The following is a 20,745-nucleotide window of genomic DNA, read 5'->3' on the forward strand; positions in this document are numbered from 1 at the left end:
CTTCCCCTGGTCACAGTCTGTGTGACCCTTCTGCCCAGTAAATCCGGGGCTGTTTTAGCTGCCCGGACTCATCTGCAAAAGGACGGCCGGCCGTTGATACATGCTCAAGTCAGTGCCAGTTTAAGCCTCGTTCGGAATTCCCGTTTAATGATGAGCCTCATCAGCTTAGGGCTCGCCGGCCCAGAATGAGAATGAGCAGAAAATAAGGGACATTTTTTCCAGCGCACATCCAAATCTTATCGAGCAGCACCAAGTAATCTAACAAGAAATCTTGTTTGAACCTAGTGGCTATTGCTACCCAATTATGTCACTGCCATCCTGAGCGTCACGAAGAAACACCAGGCGCAAAAGGGCACGACAAACTTCTCGACTCCGTCTCTCCCCCACCGTGCGCGATGAAGACGATGGCACGATGCACATCATCCAGTTCGCATCCAACTATGCCATTCCCGCCCACTCCGTCCCGTCCGCCATTTCGGTCGGTGGGCTTAGCTCTCCCGACTCCCGAAATAAACCGTCACCTCATTTCGTCCCGTACGGTCCACGGATACCGGGCGACGCGTATCCTTCGTACAGATAAAGCTTGTGCCAGCGCGTACAGAGTACGTGCGTTCCTTTCAACGCATAACGGTTAATATCAATAAGGCATTCAAAGTCAAGCCCCCCATTTCCAACCGGTGCCCCCTCCACGTCCGTCGTCACGGTACGCTGTGCTGTCACGGGTGGGAACCGTGGGAAGGACCTTGGACCATCAGGCGAACCTCTCGCGTTCACATCTCTACCTAGTGTATATCAAGGCCCATGACAATATCTCCGCCCGATCTCGATCCTTCATTCGACGACCTTGGACCTGCCATCTCCACCGTCTTCGGGTGTCTGCCCTAATATCAATCTACGCCGGAACTCTGCTTCAACTCTCCAACAACGCGCACCCATGTCTCGAGAGTCTGAACTTCTGAAGGCCCCCCCAGTCCGTTTTAATTTGCCAAAGGGGCCCTACTCAGCCGAGCCTCAAATTCATTGCCGTTTTAGGACGGTGCCTGCCCCGAAGACTGTGTTATTGCTCCTAATTCTGATGCCCCGTCGCCCCAGCAATGCAAGACGGACGTTCAGGCAATAGGCATTGACCAGCCAGCCCTGAGCCGCTCTCCCAAGTTCTGGATGCGTAGCGAACGTGCCCATTGCTGTCCTCTTTTGTCGACGTCGTTGCAACTCGCGCCTCGTCAGAGCCTCGTGCTCCAGTTCTCGAACTCGCTATTGTCAAGACGGAGACGACGCTGGGATCGTTCCCGCCCTCCGTCTCCGTCTCGTCTCACCGACCGCGCAGCATTGCACCAACACAACGCACGCCGCGTCTGCTTGCTCAGCCCTGAAAGGCACACGCAAACATGGCGCTGTTGCTTCATGCATTCACGGTTCCTTTTCCAGTCCAGAACTTGGTCGGGCCATCCCAGCTTGTCTGCCCTCTGTCTGCGGCTCCTTGCAACCCTGCAGCCAACTCTATCTCACCCACGTCTCCCCGATCACCATCGCTGGACCACAGATATAGTGTTCAGATACGTACAACGCCACTCTCCATCAAGTCCCGTTGTCCCAGCCTTGGGCTCTTTGCCGTTGAGGGTCGCGTTGGGCCTCGTCACCTTTACGGTTTCGAACAGATACCGCGTCAGAGGTTGACAGCAACGAATTCCCAATCGTCCCACCACGGGCCATATCAGAAGCCACCCGGGCGACGTTTTACTCGTTGGTCTTCCTCTCTCGAAAAGGGCTCTCTACTCTTCTTGGTCGAGGATCCTCCTCGTCTCAGCTCCGTTGAAAGCACTGGTCTGTGTCTGTCGTCTGCCATCCCAAAAAAGTTTGACGATTTCTCTTTCGCCAAACTTGAAGTTGCGGATCAAACACGCGGTTTGCTAGCATGACTGTGGTCCCTCTTCCCTCTCCCCTCCCAGCCCCAGCCCCCAGCCCCCCCTTGAAGACAACCACCCCAGGCACAGGCACGGACACGAAACCGGCGACATGCTGTTTCAGCGTCCACCTTTCGTCCACTTCGTTCACGACAACGTCGCCCTAGCGACTATGCACGTGAGTTTCCGAGAACAACAGTAACGCAAGCTCACTCGCTTCGGTAACAGTGCCTCCCCTTGCTCGTGAATCCGTCGAGAAAGACATGGCGCAATGGGTAATGATACAACGCGAGGTCCAACATACTCGATCAAGACGGGGCGCGATATCGGGCGCGGGCAGTGAGGTGGTTGTTTCCGGGACGCTCCCTCCACTACGTGATCCTAGCCCTCCTCACTACTGAATCTTTTCTTGGGACGCTGTTGTCCTTCGTCCGTTGCCGCCGTCGCTGCGTACTGCCGCCGCCGCTGCTGCCCGAGACTACAAGGCAAGGCAAGGCAAGGTACCTCTGACTTTTGTCGATGCGTCCACTTGAACCTTCCCACCACACCAAACCACTCTCCTGGTAACACCACTGCTTGAGAACTTTAGTCTGGAAGTGCCGTGCCTTGTGTGCTTGTTGCTGCGTGTTGCTCCGGTGTAGTGTACTATGTATGGCGTATGATGTGGACTCTTTTAAGGTTGACATCTGTAACCCGATCACGACAATCATTTACAGGGAGTGATCCACGGCCGGACAACCCCTCTTTCTGCCCGGCGCTGCGCGCAACACACGAGGCGGGACGGGCAAGGCATACTCTGGAGGTTCTACTGACTTTTCTCTGCTGCCTGACGTAGAAACCTGGGTGAAGGTGGTGGAATATGCCACACTTAAGCTGAGCTTTACCACGCGCGGCCCCTCTCCCACCCAATCTCCTCTCTCCTCTCGCAGAGCTCTCGAGGTCTCTCCCCAGGAGCCCGCTCCGGTGAGATCGAGCTCGAAAAGTAAAAGGGATAGTTAGAAGGGTGAAGCTAGCCGACTTAGCTCGGGTAGAAAGGGAGTAAAGGGCGCCACCGAGCGACTCGGGAAATCAAGGGTCCTTTTCCCAAGATCAACGAAGTCGAGACCATACGAAGTCGAGACCATACGAATTCGAGCCACGGCCTGGCATATCCCCGGAATCTGGTTCAGAATCGACTAGTGCGTGGGAAATGTCCCGTCCGCTGGCGACGGCGGCGACAGGTGGAAAAGAGAGTAGGTGCTGTAGTAGTAGTCTTCGTAGACGGCGTGTGTGGAAAGTCCCGTGTCCGATTAAGAGTCCTGATTCTTCGCTCTCCGCCCGTACGCCCGCCCATGCGCCCCCCGCGCCCTCGGCCGCGCCAGCTCTGCGTTGGACCTGTTTGGTATCGGTGAGAGTGTTTGGAGGAGGCTTTTTGTTGCGATTTACCTACCGAATGCGGAAAGTCTTGCTTCCAGCGGGCGGCGGATGGCGATAACTCAGTATGGATCGGGGGGTAATGAGGATGGAGAGTTCATTGAGTACACGAGGGATCGAGTCGAGTTTCTCTCCTCATCCAACGGCTGGATCAATATCGTCTCATCAATTGTTACGTAGGTCATCATGTTCCTTCATAATAGATACTACATAGAGTCGTGTGAATTGACCGTAATGAGTATTGTCCCTCGAGGTGCCATTAATACCTGGTGAACAAGTTCAGTTTAAACACCCCCCCCCCCCCGGGAACAAGCCAAGTCAAATAATTTCATAGTTTCTTAAGAGTAATAGCTCGTTAAAGAGCCGTGGTATGTTAAAAGGTAAATTGAGGTGAGGTGAGGTGAACTATCAAGTGGCTCTGTCCCCCGTATCCCCGACGCCGATCTTGCTGAGGCGGGGCTCGGAGGGGAGGGGGGTTGACCACCGGGTGGTGCGCGCCGGCCAGTATCTCCGCTTTTTACGTTTGGATGCGCCGGCCTGGCCCGCCGCCGTCGGGTCATGCATGAGTTTGAAGATATTTTGCAGCTGTCCTCGATGTCACCATTCTCTGGCGGAAGAGGTCTTTGTCGTGTCGCTTATGTTTAGTTATTGCATCCTTTCTTTGATGAGACTGAGTGTTCATTTTGGTTCTGCTTTGGTTGAAGAGCTAGGTACGTTATGGAGGACCAGGGCGGATAGGATATGAATACCTTACTTTCAAATAGACGATGGCGGTAAACAGCAAGGAAAATTTCATAATAACTGCGCTTAAGCGATGAGGTTTCGGCGGCTAGGCTTTGTCTCCTTGTCCGCCTTGCTTGGTTATCGTGTTCTCTTTGACTGCGCGCGAGGGGGGGGGGGGGGTTTAGCCAAAGCTTTTTTTCTGTTAGCTGGCCGGTGAGGTCGGTTACAATTGATCTTTCTACAGACTTTCGAGCAAGTTTACAGTCTTTGTGTACCTCAAGCGCGCGCATAGGGCGAACCCTTTGTGTTCTTCGATTTCGACCTCGAGTCGTAAGGGGCCGGGGTCGTTCGAGAGGGTTCGTGAAAATCTGGTCGAAAGGAGCAAAGTGCAGCTTAGACGTTAAGGCGGCGGCGGAGGAGGCGGCGGTGGTATTGATGATATATAATTCTCATGAACATGTACTCTGGTAATGACGAGTCTCTGGGTACCTAGTGGCTATAGTTTTAGAGACGGTAGGTCTGATGGGAATTTCACTACCTTCCTTTTCATGATGAACAATGAGCTCAATTGAGCATGAATATTGTGAAGTTTCGACTGCTATATGATGCTTTATCCCCTCCGTTTCTCCTGCTTTTGAATCTTGACTGGCTTTTATTTTGAGTCTGCTCTGAGTAGGTAACTTATCTATGGACTACTTCATTACCATGAAGTCCTCACGTGCTTTTATAAGGGGCTGAACCTGTGTAAAACTGGCATCGCCTGAAGGCGTACAGCCAGATTTTCAGCGGTCCTCGTACAAAAGCGTGAACGTCTTGCTATTGTATCACGATGCTCAGGTATTCTTGACTACGTGGGTGCGAAGTCCGTACGCAGCGTCAGAAGTTTTGGCCCAATCTATCGCCACATGCCATATCTAGGGACGTGAGGGGAATAAATCATGATGTGTCAGTCTACAAATGTTGGAAAAGCTGCCTGCTGTCAAAGTCATCTCAGATCCCTCCGTAAAATCTTGATCGAGCGTGCCCATCAGCTAGGTGTCTATCATTCATTGCGCTTTGTGTGGTTCGCGAGGACTTGACTGGAACTCTGGGGCTGCGAGGCCGTCAAACGATTGTACGATTCCATTGCCTATAGTCAAAACACAACTCAAACTATGCCGAAATTAATCTGGAAGCAGAAGGGATTCGCTGAGGGTCGCTGCTGATAAGGCGTCTACGCACACATTCGCAAGACATAACGTACTTGACCACGAAGTGCGTGCCGTTTCTGATGCCATAATACATCATCTCTGAACTCTTTCCAGGTATCTTTTGTAGTCTTTAGCAGCGTTACTTGACCCGGTGGCTTTCCTAAGAAGTCATGCACAGAACTCGGTTACATTTTACCAGATTTTTGGTGAATGGCTATAGCTTGCGTCATACGATCATTGCCAAAGTGACCAAACTCCAGCCTTATTCAACAAACAAGAGCCCTATTCAGCGGTCTTACGGGAGCCCTCAATGATCTCATCAACTACAATGTTCAAGTTAGATCACAATCAGGGAGCTATTCAAGTCCCAAACCTCATAACGACGTCTCTACCCTTGATACCCTCTGTGAGCCCGAACCTACCTATGCGGGTTGGGGGGGGGGGGGGGGGTCAAAAGAGGCCCTTGCTTCTGCCTATTAATGTACTATGCTGTATACGCATCCTTCTGCCCGTATAATGGAGGGAGTCTGTACCAATAGTAAAATGACCTCTGAGGTCAGCATTAATATTCAAAACCACGATACTCTGGAACATCTGTTCTAATTCTCCTCTGTTCAAGTATTCAGAGTGATCATATAAGTATAGAGTGGGTCGATTCTGAACAAGAAAAATAGAAGGAGGAAGGAGCAGTGTGCCCCGGTTGTACTATACACACATACTGATGTGGCTCCTAAATGTTCCGGGAGGTGCCTATGAGGCATAAGGTCATTGAGCGTGCAGTCTGTTGGAGCACTGTTGAACCCCCCCCTCCCCCTAACCCGCGTAGGTAGTCTTGCGATGGAGTGGCCTGAAGTCCGAGAATGCTGGATCGGATACGAGGTTGTTGAATTTCCCCTTTGCATTTTGTTGATAAAAGTCACAGGGCAGGAGAGACCAGAAGCCTGGCCACGGGCACTTTTACCTGGTCTCTGCAGGCTTTCTACGGCCTGTCTCAAGCGAAAACTCTGATGAAAGCACATACGGTGGAGAGACTAGATGTCTGTTTTAAAGCATAGAGAAGGAGTATGAGAGATCACTGCCCTGATACAGAACTATTCATGACTGAGACTTGTCTCGTCAACATCCGTCTTCCATCACGAGAAGGCAGTCAAGCTTTCCAACCAAACACCCTTGGCAACCATCAATACCGAGGATATAACAGTCTTTTTTCTATAGTTCTCCCTCGATATTTGAAAATTTGGCAGTCTTGAGTCTGTCAAAGATTTCGCGCCGTTTTAAGAGGGGTGTAACTGGCCCTCGAAATAAGTCTTGTTGACAAAGATCTATCCCAAGAGACTACTGCCCGGTAGACGATACTCAACGGAGTTGGAAGATGCCGGGAGTTCTTACACCAGGCTGACGAGGTGTGACGATGTAAAAGTAATTTTGACCATGTCTGCCTGGGAAAACTGCCAGTCAGAGGTTGAGTTCCAATCGTCCTGGTCCTTACCGCAAAGGAACCTGCCAGTGGTTGTAACACAAAGCAATTGTGAATGTTATTTTTTTTATCAAGAAACAATTATCCCCCTTGGCTGAGCACTTGTATGGACCAGTGATTACCTGCCTCTCCTACAAGTTTCCTCTTCATGCGTATCTTCCTTCCCTCTGCCTCCCTCCCCAGTGTCATTGATCTGTGGCTCTTCACTCGGCGAAGAGAATGCTATAAAAGACTCTTGAGATCGGGAAGAGTAAGAATTCTGCGTTGCATCACATCGGATACCCAGACTACACACATCTGTTCTGATGCTGATGTGGATCGACACGCATGTTTTACTACCCTCGGAACACCTGGCTACCTTTTGATCCGGCTCTTTTGTTCTCTGTGTGAACGTAATTATGATCTATGACAAATCGGAAGTAAAACTAGTTACGATAGTGCTGTTGAGAACTAACTTTCAGGCTCACAAGATCAGGTCGGAGACGGGAAGAACATTTTCCCTGCCGGCTTGAGATACTATGAAAACCTTTATATGCCCCTTGATTTCCACGGTGACTTGACCCGATATCTGGCATTCGGAAAGGTGAGTTCGAATGGCCCAGTTTCTCTATGAATCAACTCACGTACTAGAAGGTACCGCCACTCCGCACAGCGGTAGAACTAATGGAGAAGAAGACAATACGTGTATAGAAGTAGGAAAGCGCCCCTATTCCCACAAGATATGAACTCAAGGCTCTATCATACGACAAATTCTTCATCTTTTTTCTCAGAGATACCAATCTCAAACACCCTAAAGGACGACAGAAACGCCCCGAGCCTCGAAAAACCTCGACGAACACGAGGCAAACCACAAAACGCGGTGACCAGAGAGGGAAAATCACACGCTCGATTCAACATCCTCAACTATCACGACACTAGCGGTCGTCAATCTCACCATGAATCAATACGCTGCAGCCGAAGGACCTCCAAAAGCCTTTATGTTTCCGCCCTTTGAGCCAAACCCGGGCTACCACGGAGTTGACCTTTGCAAAGGTCGATGTAGCAAGCCTGTTATCAATAGTATTTAGAGGATGGTTTCTTAGCAAGGCCATCTAAGCTCGCAATTAATTCCATCGCCACCAGAATGTCAGAAACACCGCGAAAAACAGCTATCTTGGATCAATCAGCAGTGCCACCGCCCTCGGCATCAACACTACCGCTCCTTGGACAACACGGGCCCTTGGATACCTCCAGTAAGCAAGCCCACCCACCAGCCTTATCAGCTCTACACCTCTCCGGAGATTTCCTCAGCTCTGCAGATTCAAGGCGGACAAACCTTGAACTGAGAACAAGCCAAGATCTAGATGCTCTCCTCACGAGGCTTTTCTTCGCTCGCCGTGTTTCCGAAGAGCTTGGCCCGGACAAGAAACCTCGGATACCGGAAGAGCCAAGCGTACCAAGACCAACGGAACTTGTAGAAGTTCACAGATCGAATGGGTACTTACGATTCTCTCGCGAACAAATATCGTATGGATGTTGGCAGTTCCTTGGCGGACGAAAACCGCCCTCCCTATATCAGATGGGAATCTACTGAGAGGAACATCATATTCGGCACCATCAACACAAAATCCCAATCACGCATGATGTTGAATAAAGTCCCAGAGTAATAGGAAAGGATGGAGGGGGGATAACGTCCTCATCATTCACGCTCGCCTCGGGAATCCAAAGGAGGGATGCAGAGTTGGGATGGAACATCCGTATACCATTCCCTTCAGGTAGGTCAGGGAAGAAGAGACATACAGGGCTGGTGAGGGTGGCTGGGTGATCGAGGAGAACCACGACCGAGCAACGAAGATGGGCTTCAAACCAGCCAAGAAAGGACTCGCAAGAGCCGGATGTCAGATAATGCGTCCGATCAACCGACGGCTCTCATGATTAAACTTCGCCATGCGAATAAACTTTTGGAGACGGTATGACTGCCCACCCGCCCGTCCATCCGCGAGCTTCAGAGGACGTGATATCTCGGATCGAGCCCCAGAATAAGGCTCTCTCTTGACCCTTTCCTCAAATCTAGCCTTCGGACTTAAGACATCCGCTTCAAGTTGCAAGGCTTCTTACCCTTTGTTGCAGTCATCATTGGAGAGCAATCAAGGACTCAGCCGGCGACTTGACGGCAAGCAAATCGCGTATCAGAATATGAAGATGCGTTGGTCAACTGCACTCCAAGAGACGTCCATCATTCGAGAGTATCACGCAATGATAACGATTACTTCGTAGGGAATAGACGCAACAAAGAGCATCGCATAATCCAATACTTGGATATGCTTGACAAGAAAAGGGGGAAGATGCCCGGCCACGCAAGCCTCAAACAAGTTGAACTCTCAACCGTGAGATCGAACCCATGGTTCGTCCAGAGTGCCCGCCTCCAGACATACGACTCAAGAGATATAGGAGGACCACATAAATGTTTCGTTTGGTTCCGCGCATTCGAGATCCGTGGATGCTGGCTAGCGTTATGAGGTCATAGCCACTCTTCGGCCGTGACTGCCTTTCCTCGGGATATGTTTGCCGACTATATGTGAGGTTGTCTATGTTCACCGGAACGTTTACCGAAGTGTTCCGGGGTCTATTCTCAACTAGGGCTTACTGGAATCTGACGCCCATCAGACTTGGATACATAAAAAATTACTGCGCTCTGTTCAAGCACCCGCTTCGTCAAAGACCGCTAGGTGAGCTTATTCACAGGTCTCCCCGACTTCATTGGACTTCCAACTCATTTTGCTGACGCGCAACCATCAGGCGGGAAGACCGTGCGGCTGCAAGTATCCCTGCTCGTATCCGTACGAGAGGAGGAAGAACCCAACATCATTTTCCTTGCTAGATACGAACTGTCCCCGGACCATTGCGAACGCGGCTGATGGGCCCATAGTGTTCTTGTTGTGCTGCTGGTTTCGAACCCAAGGGAGAGGATTGCCAAACGACCCAAGTGATTCTATGTCGATATGTGATGCTCATTAGCGACGATCAAGTGCACCCCTGCGTGTTATGACAAGCAAAGGGAAACTTTCTTTTCAAGCAGTGTAAAGGGGCAATACACCACTACGGCAAGGCTCTTCCTTTCGATGTCAGAATATGGTCGGGAGAAGGCAATGTATCCGCTGTGACCGTGGAATGCCGCGGACAGCGGTAGCCGCTCAAATTACTTTTAGGACCCTGGCGATGGTGAAGGTAGAATAATCTTTGGCCGAAGAAGTGATGGGACATGCGTGCTGATGCATTTGTTAAGTTCTATCACTGCTTCTTGGGTGGTAGCAGAAATAGTTTAGAGAGCATGGTTTGGTTTAGTGTCGCACGACTGAAGAAATGCAATGCATGTCTCGTTTGATGTGGTTGGAAGGTTGAGACACACTCGATGCGGAGTGCGATGTGGCTTTGGAGCCACAGGAAACCGACTTTCTCTAGAATGTGATATTGCAGCCGATCTTTCACACGACTCAGTCCTTCTAAGTTCTGGAACCTAGGAAATTAGTTGATCGCCCCAGCTGTATCCGTATCCAGTTCAGATATACGAACGGGCGAGCGGTATTGCGTTTCCTTCTTGAGCTTTGCGTGGCTGGCAATTCTGCACCTCATCGAAGTCTCATTCTAGTATCCTGGTCGTCGAGCCCCGGTTTGACGGTGATCGGCATCGCTAGCGTCTCCATCTCATAGGGACAGCAAATATCACCCAGGTTGAATCCATGTTTGCTTTGCGTGGAAGCCAACTATGCCATTTGAACACCTCCCCAGCAGCAACAATTAATCAAGAAGAAAGGCCGTCAAAGAGGCTGCAAGCACTCGAGTGGTAGCACAAAGAATAAAACTGGCTGCGCGTTGGCGCGGATAACACAGTGGCGGGTGTTTCGCTCCTCCTGCATGTTGGGAGTCAAGTCACTGGTGATGACCTGCAGACCCCTTGTGACTGCATATCCGGGGGTCTGCATTCCGTAATGTCATTTCTCTGCCGTGGCGAGGAGTCGAGGACTCGGATCTCGAGGAAGTGGAAAACTGCAAAGTGACAGGTCGGCGCCGTCGCAGGTGGATTGCGAGGAGGAGCTCGAGCCTCGTCCCATGTTGCATTGGTGCCGACTAGCTTGGAGGAAACAGAAATTAGTTGGGGAGCACTGAGCGCAAAATGACAGAGGCACCCTTTGGCAGGCAGCTGTCAATCAGACGTCTGCATTTGCAGCCGTCGTGCCCCCACGAGTCCGAGTGTGAATCCAAAAGATTTGGCAGCGAGGTTTCGTCTGTTGTCTGTTCATACGGGTAGATCATCTCAAGAGATGAGCCCGATGTGACTATTCTTTGTATACCTAGCCATAAACGAGTGGAGTGCCGCCTCATGCCTCGGAATGCCTATGTTCTTTCGATCGAATTTGGCACAAATTACCTATCTCGATCCCCCTATCTTGCCGGCCGTTGAGAAGGGTTTGCAAATTCTGCCAGCGTTATACTCAGCTCTCTATTGCGAGTGTTTTCTCCTGCTCTTATACAAAGATTGGTACGGAGTAGACAGGATCCAGATTCTGCGACTCGGAATCTTGGAGCAGTACGGACAGAGTAGCAGCGCTGCAGCATCGATGTTCCATGTTTGAGACAGGCACGAGTCCAAAGCCCGTGACCTCTTTGGCTTGGTTTGTAGCTGAAGTTGAGAAACGCTAAGACGACCGTCAGCGATGGTTTGACCGAAGCTAGAGGCTGGCTTGGAACCGGTCGAGGAGCCATCCCCTATTTCAGCTGGGCCAACCAGCCACCTCGAACGGTCGAGCTGTGAGTGACATCAAAGACCCCTGGAGGCTTGTTGCCCGAGAGCCGCAAATCCCTGTCCTCACAGCTCATTTGTCCTGATTAAGGTGCTGGACTTCCCTGCGGCATCTCCACCAAAATGGTCTTGGCCTTTTTGTTTTCTCAACGGCGGGACTCGGGGCCTTTGGTCTGTCTGGTATCCGTACCTGTGAGAGGGAGAGAGAGGGAGAACCCAGGTTTCGAGCATACGATATCTTTAGAGATGATGAGAAGCAGTCGAAGCAGTCGAAGCAGTCGCGGCTGAAGATCTGGATCATACGTACGGAGTACGCCGTGAAGTAGAAATATGGTGCCAGTATTCCGTACTCCTGACAGTGCCTGTCCATGGGTCTATAAACAAAATCTATGGCTGGTGGATGTCGAGGTTAAGCGGAGTGAGGGAAGAGGGCGGTGTGTTGATGATTGGTGCCTCGACCCATTTCACTGCTCGGCAACGAAATCAGAGGGACAGGTTTACCGGAGAGGTGGCGGGAGCGCATACGGCCCGCCATAGGGATCCACGAAACCCATCTGCTGGCGGCTTCTGGATGGTTGTCTGCCGCGTTGAAGTGGTGCATTGTGGATGCGGTTGATATGTATGTCGCTTTTGGTGGCCGGGGTCGTCAGGCGAGGATCACGGCTGAAGCCTGAAGCACATGGGCATCAGTCAGGACTCAGGACTCAGGAACCGGGGCAGGCGTGGAATTGTGACGAGGTAAAATGTGCTGTACTTGCTGTATGCCAGGTCTTCGAGAGGGTAGTATCCGTAGCATCTAGAAGCAGAAAGTTTGAGACGAGGTTGAACAGAGTTACAAATGAGCGGTAGTATCTGCTATGCTAGATCGAAGTACGAAACACGCTTTGCTTTGCATCTTGAAGAGGTGTGACTGTAATGAGGTGCGAATAGATGTATCGTTAAACGGGAGGTTCCGGTCTTAGCTGTTCACTCTTTCCGCAAGAATCTGTCGTAAATGGCAGGCCCCCGAAGAATATTGTCACCCAGTCGGCAAGAACAGAAGGGACATGATCAAATGGGAACGGACGAACAAATACGTATTTGTAAGTACTCAAGGTACGCAGCATTATCCACAGGCCAGTTGAGGTTTCCAGTAGAGTGGGATACCAGTGTACGGGTAGAGGTACCGGAGGGACTTGAGAAGAGGTCCGAGCTGTTCAGGTCTTGTAGCTGCAGGTTGAAAGTGATGGGATGAGGCATCCATATCCACATCCATACCCGTTCGTACAGACGGGTATCTGGAGCACGCAACCTGGATACCAGGTACTGGATGATGCCAGATGGTAAGGTAAGGTAAAGTAAAGTAAAGTTGCGGTGGCCGACGAGATACCTGAGGTACCTTGCTTTGCCGGGTCTGTTTCTCTCTCTCCCCGCAGAAGGCAGAGAAGACGACAGAAAGAGCAAAGGAAGAAGAGGAGCAGGAAGGAGGTGTGAGTGGGAAAAACATGTAGTCAGTCAGGTAAGGTAGACGACGATCCATGACCAAACTTCCTCTTTCTTTCTGATCTGACTTCCATTTTTACCTTTGCCCTTTTTTAGCTTCTGTCCCATCTTCTTCTTGTCCCGTCCAGTCCCCGAATCGACTGCAACTTTCCTTCTCCCATTTGTCTATCCGACTGTCTGGATTGGGCCAGACTTAACCTTTTGAGGCAAAAACCACACACCACACACCAGAAAACAAGACACCAGGCGAGGAAGCCGTTGCTTTCACACCCCTCCTTCCTGCTTCCTCGATCCGCATTCGCACTGGACTTGTTCACGACGCTCCTTCCTGCCGATTCTAATACTAATTTCGAGCTCCCGCTCTCACAACGCTCTCTGCCGTCTGCCATCTGCCTCCTCCGCTCCTTCTGCCACCAGCCCCATCGCTCACTCATTTTCGTCCAATTCCACCCTTTCCCACACACAACTGAGTTGTCCATCGCATCGAGAACGCCGGGCGTCCACCACCAAACACTCCTTGGATTTCCTACTCTTCGACAACAGCGACAACTTCTAATAAAACACACGCACACGCACACGCACACGCACACGCATGCATCTGCTCTCCCACTTGCAACTCACGAATACCGCAAAGCTCCCACGCCGCTAATTCGCACACTCGCACACTACTCCCACGTATCACCCGACGAGCCAGTGAGACACTTCCCGCTAGACGCCGACGTGCATACGCCCATCCAAATCATCCGAACGAACACCTGATGGACGATCGGAACATACACATTGTAGTACATCAACTGCTAATTGCTAATTAACGAGAGCAACGATCTACTCATACTGCCCGCGAAACTACCTACACACGACTTCACCAGGAGGAGAACCAGCAAGACGTGGCAGGGGAGAAAGGTTGCTTCGACATCTGGAAATTAGACACACGCACGAACCGCTAGAGGCCCAGAGGGGACAGCAACAACGAACATCCCAGAGTCACAAAATCTGCAGCATCGCAGAACCACAAAAAAGAGTACCCGTTGGGAGACGAAAAAAAAGAAATAACGATAACGCTTATCAGCAAACAAACGCCTGCAGGCGTGCACACACCACTAATCGACCCGTGAGCCACAGAACGCGACCGGTTGCTCATTGGACGGGGTGGATTCCCATAGGAACTGGCCCTCGACTCTGGTGGACTGGGGTCAGTCAGAGACAAACAGCGCAAAGAGCTCACCCCCGGCCCAGGGAAACTGACGAAAAAAAAAAAAGAGGGCGAGGACGAAAAAGAAAGAAGGGGAAGAAAAACAAAGGAGCCCGGCCAGACTCGCAGGCGCAGCGACCGAAGCGAATTGAAAGCGGACCCCGAACCTGGATTTCCTGACTGAGAGAGAGCAGAGGCACCACCCGACCCCTAACAGCCCCCCCCCCCCCGACGCGAACATGGCCACGGCCACAGCAGCACCGCCAGCACCAGCACCCGCACCCGCACCCGCAACAGCAGCACCAGTACCAGCAGATGGTGGTTTCGAAGCTGCGGGCCATGCCCCGACTCTGAATCCCACACAGCTCTCTTCTGCTACGGTATCCGCATCCGCGTCCGCGTCCGCGTCTCCTTCATCCTCATTCTCTTCGCAAAGTGCTGTTGCATTCCATACTCCCTCACTTTCTGCGACATCTTCAGCAAATTCACCTTCTTCACCTTATCACGCACATCGGCTGAGCCACAACTCGTCCAAGCTTCCCGCTTTTCGATTCGCCGACTTACACAAGCAATACCAATCCCCACGCCTAGTGCTCCCCTCACTACTGCACCACATCCCGCCGTCGCCTGTCTCGCCTAAATCGACTCCAACATCCAACGAATTTCACTCGGCACCTGCGATTGGCACTGCCACCGACACAATCACTTTCACCGACACAGGCGCCCTCACTGACACTGACATTGGCATTGGCATAACCACCGACACTGACACCGCCTCTCCCACCACCCTGCCAACAACGTCAGACTTGCAGCTGCACCACCAGCAGCCACAACAACACAACGTCGACCCGGAAAACAACATCCCCCCCCAAAACACCCACTCGACTTCACTTCGACTACACGATCGGCGTCCCTCCCATCGCCAATTGTCCCAGCTCTCACCTCGGATTTCGAGTCCTATCCACGAACTGCCCGAGTCGCCTCCAAAACTCAGCCCTCGTTCCCGCGCATCAACGTATCAGGTTGCTACCCAGTCCACCCCTGCAGCTTCAGCCACCTCACCAAGACGGCCCGCGTCTTATCCCGACCGCCCCGTCATCGTGCAGTCCATCTCATCCCACAGCAACGTCGCAGATCTCAAGACACCTGCTGCCCCTCTCTCCCGACTGCAAACTCGACGTGCGGCTGCATACCGATCCCGCGAGTCGAATGCGACCGATAGCGAGTCACCATCCGCAGATACCGATCACTCGCAAGCCCCCGACACTCCCGACGACGTCGCTCAACCCCAAGGCGACAAAACAACAAAGGACTGGGCCAAGGGACAGCGTGAGCTGATACTGCCAAAGACTTTGGAGAACGCAAGCCCGACAGATGAAAAACGAAAGTCGATAGCCTCGCGACCCCCCGTATCCTTCAAAGCCACCACCGCCAGCACCCCGACCACCTCGGTGCGCGTGGCTCCCATCCGTTCCTTTCGCTCATCCGGGTCTCGTCGAAGTCTGGGACTTGACAGTAGCACCTCCACCATGCGCTCTTTTGACTTTGGCGACGACTACGCCGACTCCAATCAGCGCGACCGCACTCTGCGCGCCCTTGAAGGACGACGCGACGATGACTATTCGCAAATGACACCGCCGTTGTCAGCCGACGCCGACGACACGACCGGTGACGTCTTTATGAAAATCGCCAGGCAGGAACCAACGCGCCGTGGCTCTAAAGAGGTTGCGCCAGCGGAGCAGCCAAGTACCATAGTAAGTTTAGCCATCTTTCATGGGTTTGCGTTGTTGTTTCGGGAAATATGTTAGCGCGATGCAAACGGCCGTGCCCTGCGATGGCTGGCGTCTGTTCGCCACGATATCAAGCCGTCTTCCCGTATCTTTTTGCTTGATCTTCCCGCTCTTCCCACATTTTCCTATTCAAATTCCCCTTTTGGATATGATAGTCCACCACCTCTCTAGCGCTGCTTCATTTCCCACGCTCCGGTGACGCTAATCCTGGCGTACTGGATATGTTGATAGAGTTTCGCCATGGATGAACGTGAGCTTACTGACGATGAACAACAGGCCCGTGTCGCAAGATCTTCGCATCGCCGACCCCTCTCCGCTGCTGTTCCATTGTCTTATCATCATCCTGTATCCCCACCCCAAATCAGTCGCCGTCTGTCCGATCAACAAGAAACCTCCAAGAAGAGAATACGCCAATCGTCAGAGGACGACAGCGCTGCTGACCCAATGGCTCGCGCGTTGGCGTACCGATCGCCTTTGACCCGAGACCGGCCTTCATCCGCGCATCCCGGCGAAGACCTTGGTCGCGTAAAGACATTCCATCAATCTTCGTCTCGCTCAACCGTCAACACACCCCGGTCCTTTACCTTTCAGGATCCGATGGGAGAGAACTCTCCATATGCACGGAGAAGGCCTTCTTTGACAGACAGCAACACCGGCTACTCTGCGCGCAGCTCGGCGTACAGACAATCCAACTTGTCATATGGCCAAACGCGTACGTATAACTCTTCGCCATTGGTTCCTAAATCGATAGAAGCACCACGCACCGAAACGCACCAAGACGCAGCAACGACAGTCGAGGGAACCGAATCGACGGCGACAGCATCGACAAACGCACCGTCGACAGTGTGGGATGAATTGGATGATCTCAAGTCCCGTATCCATCGCCTGGAATTGACCGGCAAGTTACCCAAGACGTCGGGCGCCGCAATGTCAAGAGCCTCAGACGATCGCCCGCCGACCGCAACCAACACGACCATGTCCACCTCGCCGAAACGAGCTTCCGAAAGCCAGCATCCCCACACCGACGCCATTAGCACGACGTCTTCACAACGCGAGGTCCAGCAACCCATCCTTCTTTCTGCTGTCAATAAGTCCAAGCCATTCCTTAGTGAAGAGGTGGCCAAGGCACTCGAGGTGGCAGCAACAGACGCCCTGGCACTGGCCAACATGATGGGGACGGCAGGTCAGCCCGGGCCCATCTCCAGCGGTGCCAGCACAATTGGCGTCGGCACCAGCCTGACGGATCGTCAATTGCGACGCAAGGCTGACAGCATCTGCCGAAGCCTTACAGAGTTAGTCCTGGCATTGAGCGAAGAAGCGGCTGGCAACAAGACTCTCCAAGTCAACGTTCCTACACCAAAGGAAACGACGACACCAGTCACACCAACTATCAACAAGACCTTCACCGGCGGATCATCTGGCCAGCGACGTCCTAGCATAACGTCCGCCGAGCAGCAGACTCTCCCGAAGGCCAATGCTACCACGGTCACGAGCCCGAGGGCCCTCTCAAAATACGAAGAGAGGCGCAACACCATGCTTAACCCGGTTTCGCTCCCCAGTCCCAGGTTTGCCCTTCCACCCGGCACCATTCCTAGCACCCCCGGCGACAGCAGCAAAATGGCGAACCGAAAGTCATCCTTGTTCATTGGCCGGTCGCGCCGTGCTGTTACCGAAGAGCCTGAGGATGGCCGCAGGTCTTCCATGCTGAGGACCCGACGAGCAGGCACAGAGGAGCCGGAGGATTCACGCGAAGCAGCAGGCCGCGAGAATGGACGTCAAACGTCACTTCTTCGCTCACGCAGGGGAACTGTGGGCGGCGAAGACGAAGATGAATCTAGATTTCGCGCCCCGTCCCGCGCTGCTACAGAGCTCACCACACCGGCCCGCGCAGTCTCTCATACCTACCTCTCAAACACCAACTCCAACGAACTCTCATCACCAGCTTCTTCTGCCCTGCCTCGCAGACGGTTCGGAGCTTCCTCTATCACTTCTCGGCTGGTTGCGCCTTCCACACCATCGCTGGCGACGCGCCGATATCTGGAAAGAACTCCAGAACGCGAACAACCTTCGTCGGCCGAGAAAGTCACCGAAGAACGGCCGCAACAGGTTGTTGCGCAGCCGCGACACTTTTCTCTCAGTCACACTTCGTTGCTGAACCGGGCTAGCAGCATTAGCCGCAGACCGAATCGCGACAGCACGATAACGAATTCATCAACGGCTGCTCAGTCGGGCAGTTACCGATAACGTCTTTACGAATCACAGTCACACGGATGAATGTATCATAGATGTCTTATTCTCACGCTGGCGTCATTCTTGTTTTGCATATGGTAACACCGCATGGGCTCGGCAGCGGTTACTCTGTACTTGTATGACAATCCACGAGGGAAGGTCGATTGATTTCTTGGGATCCGCCTTTCCCGTTAAAAAAAAACAGGCTGGAGTAGAGCATTTGTATATCGGGCAGTCCATAGGAAACAAAAGGTCAAGGACAGAAGCATAGGATGCTTCTGACTTGTTTGGTCAATTTTTTTTCTCAGCTAGAGACTACGTGATGTTGTAAGAGATGTGACGTTTTGCGCATAAGGTAGGATGTAGATTCCATGCAACTGTGAGTATGTACATCTGGGACGCCTTAGCGCTGCGATTGAGTTTGGTCTCATCGCCAGCGGACCAGCCATAAACACGCCAGGGCCCTAATGCGTGAGCGTCCGAGGCCGCCATTGCATCCGTTGTATTGAGAGGTATTTGGTTGAGCTGACAAGTTGACTCACCGACGGCGAGACCAAAAGGAAGTGAAAGTATGTTTGACAGGTGAAGGGGGGCTTTGTTCATTGGATGAGCCACTCACCATGGAAAGGAGGGCTGTTTTTTTAAGCGGGTCTTGGGCCCAACCCAACTCCGACTTCACACATCGACCGACCTCACCTGCATACACTGAGGTTTTATACATAAGACGTCTTACACGCTTTCTTCTCGTCCAACGTCTTCACACATGCCAAACCGCCTCTTTGGATCTTCTTCTTCTTCCAGACGAATCAAACAGCTCGCTTCTCTGGGCTTCAGTTCAAGGAGACCGCCGAGTTTACGCTCCTCAGCGACGTTTGCGACTCGGTCGCGGACCCCACTTGCACCACCTTCCTCGACCGCGAGAGGGAACACCAGAAATTACACCAGGTGGAAGACGACTTTTGAACCTCAAAAGTTCACCGGTTCAATTTTGTTTCCAGCTCACTTTCGATCATCGTGGGCCCAGAAAAACGGAGAAATGGCCGACCAATTTGAAGAGACTGCCCCCGCGGCTGGCGACAGTGCGCAGCAACAGAAGAGAGGGGGAGGAGGACGCAGAGGCGGAAGGGGAGGCGGTGGTGGTCGAGGAGGGGGTCAGCCGAGGGAGGTATTGGTTTCCAAGGCGCTTTCGAAGCTTTTGAGGCACCAGGCTGAGAACGCGGGTCTCAAGCTTGACGAGGGCGGGTATGCGCCCCTGGACAAGGTGGTGAGTCTTGAAGAATTCTAACTTCCCTTTTCATAAATGAGAGATGATAAGTATCAGGGAAGAATTTGTCTTCTTGGAGGGTAGACATGATGGTTCTCCCGTCTCATGGCCAAACTCATCAACAGCTACTAACGAGGATACAAAAAGCTCGCATACGGTCCCATCAAGTCTCTCAAGGTAACCTTTTCCGACATCCAAGCCGCGGTCACGACGTCGGACAAGCAGCGCTTCGCACTCACACTCAACCCCACGGCGACGGCGGAGACGAGCGCGGAGCTATCGACCGAGCCCTCGGACTGGCTGATCCGCGCGAACCAGGGCCACAGTATCAAAGTCGAGTCGGCGGGCCTGCTGACCCCCCTCACGCTCGAGGCGGGCAACGTGCCGGCGGTGGCGGTGCACGGGACGTACTTTGCGTATTGGAAGCAGATTGAGGCGTCGGGCGGGTTGAAGAGGATGGGGCGGAACCAGGTCCACTTTGCGACGGGGTTACCCGGCGATGAGAAGGGCGTCGTCAGCGGGATGAGGAAGGATGCCGAGGTGTTGGTGTATGTTGATGTCGAGAGGGCGTTGAGGGAGGAGGAGGGGATTAAGTGGTGGGTGAGTGAGAACGGGGTCGTGTTGACGGAGGGGGATGGGGAGGGGGTTGTGCCGTGCCGGTTGTTTAGGGAGGTTGTTGCGAGGGACGAGGGGAGCGGGATTGGTGTGCTTTGGAGGGATGGGGAGAAGGTTGGGGAGTTGCCTGAGGGGTTGAGGATGAGGGCGCCGCCTGGGAAGGGGAGAGGCGGGAGGGGTGGTGGTGGTGGTGGGAGAAGGGGAGGGAAGGCTTGAGGTGGTGATGGTGAAGCGGAAGAAAGACCTAGACACATTGCAGAGGGACAGATGGGTTAGGCATAGACATGTGGTTTCCGCGAGTTGCAAAAAGGAGGACTCTTAGGATCTACGGCCCACTAACCTCAGTTTGATGAACCTCCGGACCCGCGAGTGCAGAAGACGTCCTACCGTGGCCATTTATAAGACTACTCGTTTTAGTCAAACGTGAAGAAGGATATAAGTTATGATATGGGTAGCTGGCGGTCCTTTCACAACTTCCCCTTAGCAAGTCTCTTGAAAGCGAAGCGATTGTTGCTGTGCTGTTGGCATACTTTTGGCCAACGAACCTCGACCCCCTATGTATCTCTGCGTTCAAAGCTCCTCATATCTGACATGCCCCCTTTCCACAAAGGTTACTCTCAAGAATCCATCTACAAGCTCATAATCACCACTCAAGTCTCCATGAAACCGCCCGAACCCTCGCCCCT

General features: G+C 52.7%; 5 protein-coding genes across 5 annotated transcripts; 4 read left to right on the forward strand and 1 right to left on the reverse strand.

Annotated features, from left to right (window-relative positions):
- Window positions 1–412: 412 nt before the first annotated feature.
- CABS01_13568 (uncharacterized protein) lies at window positions 413–1,373 on the forward strand (the record flags this gene model as incomplete). The annotated part of the gene is made up of 3 exons (XM_060546910.1): window positions 413–478; window positions 1,033–1,165; window positions 1,228–1,373. The coding sequence occupies 3 exons, from the start codon at window positions 413–415 to the stop codon at window positions 1,371–1,373; spliced, it is 345 nt and encodes a 114-aa protein (XP_060394734.1).
- A 10,187-nt stretch (window positions 1,374–11,560) lies between these two features.
- Window positions 11,561–12,088, reverse strand: CABS01_13569 (uncharacterized protein; the record flags this gene model as incomplete). Its single annotated transcript, XM_060546911.1, has 2 exons — window positions 11,561–11,880; window positions 11,989–12,088. The coding sequence occupies 2 exons, from the start codon at window positions 12,086–12,088 to the stop codon at window positions 11,561–11,563; spliced, it is 420 nt and encodes a 139-aa protein (XP_060394735.1).
- A 1,109-nt stretch (window positions 12,089–13,197) lies between these two features.
- On the forward strand, window positions 13,198–13,728 carry CABS01_13570 (uncharacterized protein; the record flags this gene model as incomplete). The annotated part of the gene is made up of 1 exon (XM_060546912.1): window positions 13,198–13,728. A coding segment is annotated over one exon (531 nt), but the record flags the coding sequence as incomplete, so codon positions are not given.
- A 672-nt stretch (window positions 13,729–14,400) lies between these two features.
- Window positions 14,401–18,195, forward strand: CABS01_13571 (uncharacterized protein; the record flags this gene model as incomplete). The annotated part of the gene is made up of 2 exons (XM_060546913.1): window positions 14,401–15,915; window positions 16,228–18,195. 2 exons carry the CDS (start codon window positions 14,401–14,403, stop codon window positions 18,193–18,195), a joined length of 3,483 nt encoding a protein of 1,160 aa, XP_060394737.1.
- A 1,021-nt stretch (window positions 18,196–19,216) lies between these two features.
- CABS01_13572 (Tpt1/KptA family RNA 2'-phosphotransferase) lies at window positions 19,217–20,275 on the forward strand (the record flags this gene model as incomplete). The annotated part of the gene is made up of 2 exons (XM_060546914.1): window positions 19,217–19,444; window positions 19,592–20,275. The coding sequence occupies 2 exons, from the start codon at window positions 19,217–19,219 to the stop codon at window positions 20,273–20,275; spliced, it is 912 nt and encodes a 303-aa protein (XP_060394738.1).
- Window positions 20,276–20,745: the final 470 nt, after the last annotated feature.

The sequence above is a fragment of the Colletotrichum abscissum genome (genome assembly GCF_030869225.1).
Source record: "Colletotrichum abscissum strain IMI 504890 chromosome Unknown Scaffold_46.1, whole genome shotgun sequence".
NCBI classification, from domain to species: Eukaryota; Fungi; Ascomycota; class Sordariomycetes; order Glomerellales; family Glomerellaceae; genus Colletotrichum; species Colletotrichum abscissum.